Genomic DNA, 5,000 nt, shown 5'->3' with positions numbered 1-5,000 from the left:
ACCTTCACCCCAGTGGCCTATTTAAGAGGAGAGCAGGCAGTAAATATGAGGACAAGGGAGAAAAGGACTTTGTAATCCTGCCTGCGTCCCGGTCAGTCCGCTACCTGATCCGGTCCTCGATGTGCCGCTGGCTCTGCTCCAGCAGGCTCCGCTCCGCGTTGAGACGGCTCTGTTCCAGGACTTTCTCCTCCAGCCGGTGTTTGTCGGCCCTCAGGGACGATACCTCCCTCTGCTGCCGCTCCCTCTGCCGCTCCCCCTCCCCCTGTAGCCGAGCCAGCCGGCCCTGAGTCTGACGCAGCTCTTCCTCCAAACGAGAGCAGCACGCTCCGCATGTGGGCGGGGCTTCGGCAGCCACCTTTTCTTTGTTGTCTTGCTGTTGAATTACTGACTCCAGCTTACGGAGCTGAGAACACAGGAACATTGACGTTAGGGGGGGGAAGGGGGGTAATCCGGTCTTCACAAATTTAGAAATGAATAATCTTTGGAGTATTTGTGTGCTGTGTAGGCAATATTTCCCATGTCATTGACGGAGTCAAATAGTGAGCCGTGTGCTTCTTGGACCTCTCACCTCGTTGGTGGCGTCCTGCAGCTTGGTCCTCAGCTCCTCCCTCTCTCTCTCCAGCCGCCCGCGCACCTCCTCACTGCTCCTCCTCTCTTCATCCAAACGCATGCACACCTGCCAAGCACGTCCACGTCACACAAACACCACTTCATTAACCATTAACGAAGGAATTAGTGAACATGAAGGGCGCATTGCAAGGCTGAAAAGGACCAGGCCATACATACAGTATGTGATGAAATCTTTCCTCATCTGTACATTTGCACTGGAGAGAAATGAATATTCAGTGGGCGTGCTCTTTTCATGAGACAGACTTGAGTGGATGAAACTCTGTGAAAGCTTTGACCTCATAGTGAGATTATTTATTCATCTACTTTGAGTCATTATTAGGGCCCAGACGCACCAAAACGAAGGCCGGCTGTTGCGTCGCATTTCCTCATGACGGTTTATACCTGATGCTTCAGTCATGTGATATTCAAGTTGTTCTGATCTCTTGTTTTTGCGCAATACTGTATCGATATTTCTGAAAAATATCGTGATATATCGCCATATACATTTTTTTGCACAGCCGTCTGTTGTTCAGTGACACAATAAGAATACTTTTTGTTTCAGTGCGTTCAGTAACACACTCAACACTCAGTAGTTTTGACTCAATTTGTCCACTAAGTTATCAATATAAAGTGATGTACATATTATTACTCTACCTGGGTGGTTACACAACGAGGTGTATTTTCAGCTAAAAAAACAATTCTTCAGAAAATTACCGTATGTAGAGTATTTCAATGTATCGCAATATGTATTGTATCGCAATGTATCGTGATACAATCGTATCGCGACTCATGTACCGTGATGCGTATCGTTTTGTGAGGACCTTGCCAATACCCAGCCCTACTATTGTGTATAAAAATCTGTAGTACACTCTGATAGCATTGTAATATATTTGTAAACACCTTGAATGTGTATATTGTATATATTTTCCTATTTCTAACTTATAGTACCATTATGCATCTTTTATATAATAATGTATATTATATAATATCATTTTATATAATATTTATATATTTTCCTATTTCTAACTTACAGTACCATGATGCATCTTTTACGATGTACCGTATATGGAGTATCACATGATCAGTCAGGTGACCCCTGTAAAGGTATTTTAAGGTGTGTCTCTGCACTTGTTTCATGCCATGCCCGAAACGTCACACTTTGTGGTAACGCCAATAAATGGTGGGAGCAGCAACTATTAGTGTGCAGACTATTTTTGTGATTTTTGACTGTTGCGTAGCCTCACGTCGCCTGTGTCGGGGCCAACAAGTTGCCCATGAACACCGCAAAGACTACAGCCGACGGACAACTAGCACGTACGTTTTGCACCTGTGCGAGACATAGGACTGATATACAAACCGGTGTTTGTACGATATGTCTGATGAAAAGTTGCAAATGGTAAGAAAGGAAGAGGCGGAGTGTGAAAAAGAAGGGGAACCGGCACTAAAAGGGTGACATCTTACAGCGACAGGCTTGAGGGGCTTTCCCGAAAGGCCACGTCGTGGTGATAATATTTGTGTGAAGCTGCAAAATTAGAAGAACGTTTTGTGTGTGCCCTCTCTTCTCATCCATTGATTCGCTTATTAAGCTGACTAGCCAATCAGAGGTCGCCGACTCGACATAGTGAATTGTGCGGAAAGACCACCGACAAGGCCGACTACAGCCAACGGTGCGGGACACACCGACACTCCCGCACAGCCCGACGCATTCTTACACCAACTGAGACAACTGAGATGTGGATTGTGTCAAAAGAGGTTGCATGTGAATACTAGAGATGTGTAAGGCGCAACCTTGTATGAATGACAAATGACGAAGGTTGTGTCATACAGTACACATCTCTGACTCATAATGATCAGAGTGCACTCCCTTGGAGGATGCAGTGGTCACTAGTGTAACGCATCAGCTCTGCATGCTGACCTCTTGGTTGGTCTTCTTCTCTGAGCTCAGAGCCTCGTGGGCGCTCTGCAGCTCGGCCGCGTGCCTCCTCATCACCTCCTCTATGGCCCGGCGCACCTGCTCCTTCAGCCGCTTCCTGTCCTCCTCCGCCCTCTCCACCAGTCTCCTCTTCTCCTCTTCCAGCTTGTGCTGCAGCCCGGCTCTCTCCGCCTCCACCTGCTCTCTGTTCCCGTCCAGCTGCGAGCGCGCGCGGACCCTCTCCACCTCCAGCTCCCTGCGCTCCCGCTGCACCTCCTCCTCCTTCTCCCGCCTCAGGCGTTCTTTGACCTGGTCCACTTCTCTGTGCAGCGCCTCCTTCTCCTCCTCCCTCTCCTTACGCAGCCTGTTCCTCTCTCTCTCCAGCTGCTCCTTCTCTTGCGTCTCTTGCTCTCTCTCCCGCCGCAGGCTCTCCCTCTCTGTCTCGATCTCTCTCTGCAGTTTGTCCCTCTCGTCGTCGGCGTGCTTCTGGACGCGTCGCAGCTCCTCCGTCTGGGCTCGCACCATCTCAGAGCGCAAGCTGGACAGGGTCTCGGCGTGCTACACACACACACACGCGCACACACACACACACACACACACACACACGCACACACATACGCACACACATGCACAAACACACCCACACACACGCACACACGCACCCATACAGACACACACACACCCACACACACGTACGCACGCGCACGCATGCACACACACACGCACACACACACCCACACACACGCACACATACAGACACACACAAGAGGAGATAATCTATTCTACACAATCACCAATTTTATGCTAATGAGCTTGTGTGGGCATAGTGTAGGGTAGAAGTATGTGTTCCTCAAGCGGCAACCTCCAGATTAAAAAAATGAAGCCAACGCGAAGTGCCAAAAACGGCTGTTCCTCGAATGGCCACTTGAGGCTGGCTGCAAATGCGAGTCCATCCTCATAGACCCCCACGTGTAGCGCCGACACGAGAATAGCCAGTGCGCCGGTCCACGCCCACTAATCTGCGCTGCGCCTGGCACTAAGTGCTAATTTAAGGCCGTTGCAACGATAGAGCCCAGTATCTTCTGTATATGATCTTTGTGTGCAACACGCGACAAAGGAGAACGGCAGGATCGGGGGGGGAGTTTTTGTTTCCCCCCGTTTTGGGCGTGTTTTCTGAATGATGACGCGCTCCGCAGTGTCTCTATAGCAGGCAGATGAAAATGCCAAACTCAAGGCTTCAAAATGGGTGTCCACAAACCAAATGGGTGACATCACGGTGGCTACGTCTTTATATACGTCTTTATATTTATATCGGGGGGGGGGGGTTTCCAGTGAGGCAAGGGAGGATGGTCCTCCTCTATTTTCTAGAAGAGATGGGGGATTTTATATAATAATATATTTTTTTTTTATAAAATATCAATCAAATGTGTTTTTTCTGAATACAAATCATGTTATTCTTAAAATGCTTCAACAACAGTGACCCCTGTAGGGCAGTGATGGAGCGGCATGCAGACAGAGTCTGTGCCAGTCTGTCATGCCCTGGTCATGCCCTCGGGGGGTAGAGGAGAAAGAAATCCTCACCTAGGGCGTTTGATTCCCACGGTAATTTATCTCATGCAAAATATTATTGGTTGAAAACACATGCATTTGACAAGGAACAGTGAAATGATGTGTTTTTCAACCAATTAGATTTAGCTGGAGCTTAACCCGCCCTTACCAATCAATACCAATCAATTAATTTATTCAACTTAATTGGTTGTTGATTGGATAGATTGCTAAGATTTACATTGTATCGTCCACTGATGAATGTGTCTCTCAACGCTGAATCAAGTTCACTATAGGAAGTGAAATCCACTTTGCTGTCATGACCTGACAGGAATGATTTACGACATTTACTGATGACAGTAGCAGCATATTATATTTCCCCCTTATTTTTATTTACTTTTTATCAAGCAGTAAGTGTTCACAAGCCAGACAGTCGTTGCATTGGATTACGAGCCAAAACGACTTTCGAGTTGCGGGCCGCGGTACGGCGGGATACTGGAATATTTAACGTCAAAAACTGGGATATTTGCAACGTCTCGGATGCATGCGGTGACACTACAGACGGCATGGATATGCAAGTAAGTCAATTAATTTCAAGTTATCCGGGCCTTCTATTAAATTCGACGTGGAAATGGTTCACCGAGCAGCGCTATTTTTGTCGTATTTATGTGTCATGCTGTCATTTTTCCTGTCATTTACTGCAACCTTAAATTCCCACATTTTTAAACTGAATTTGGCCCGTAAATCCATCGCTGACTGCGAGCTCGTTTTTAAAGCGTGAGTGGTAATCTTTATACCATATGAAAGTAGAAGAAATAAGGAATCGATTGGGACGAAGCATGTCAACCTAGCATGTCGGGAAGGGGGGGTAAATAACGCTCCAAAGTTGATGAATTGGAATGTAACTAAACGAGTAGCCTATGCTAGAAGTTGT

General features: G+C 47.3%; 1 protein-coding gene across 1 annotated transcript in view; it reads right to left on the bottom strand.

Moving 5' to 3' along the window:
* fam184b (family with sequence similarity 184 member B) overlaps nt 1–5,000 on the bottom strand; it is a gene marked incomplete at both ends in the record, with an annotated part of 49,912 nt that overhangs the window by 16,516 nt on the left and 28,396 nt on the right. Inside the window, 3 exons of the mRNA XM_083635928.1 lie at nt 105–403; nt 569–676; nt 2,525–3,079. Of these exons, the coding sequence (XP_083492054.1) occupies nt 105–403; nt 569–676; nt 2,525–3,079 (962 nt within the window). The remainder of the gene's footprint in view (nt 1–104; nt 404–568; nt 677–2,524; nt 3,080–5,000) is intronic.

Source organism: Poromitra crassiceps, assembly GCF_964638095.1.
Source record: "Poromitra crassiceps genome assembly, chromosome: 4".
In the NCBI taxonomy this organism is placed as follows: domain Eukaryota; kingdom Metazoa; phylum Chordata; class Actinopteri; order Beryciformes; family Melamphaidae; genus Poromitra; species Poromitra crassiceps.
Note: the sequence above shows the minus strand (reverse complement) of the source record. Positions and strands in the feature narration are given on the sequence as shown.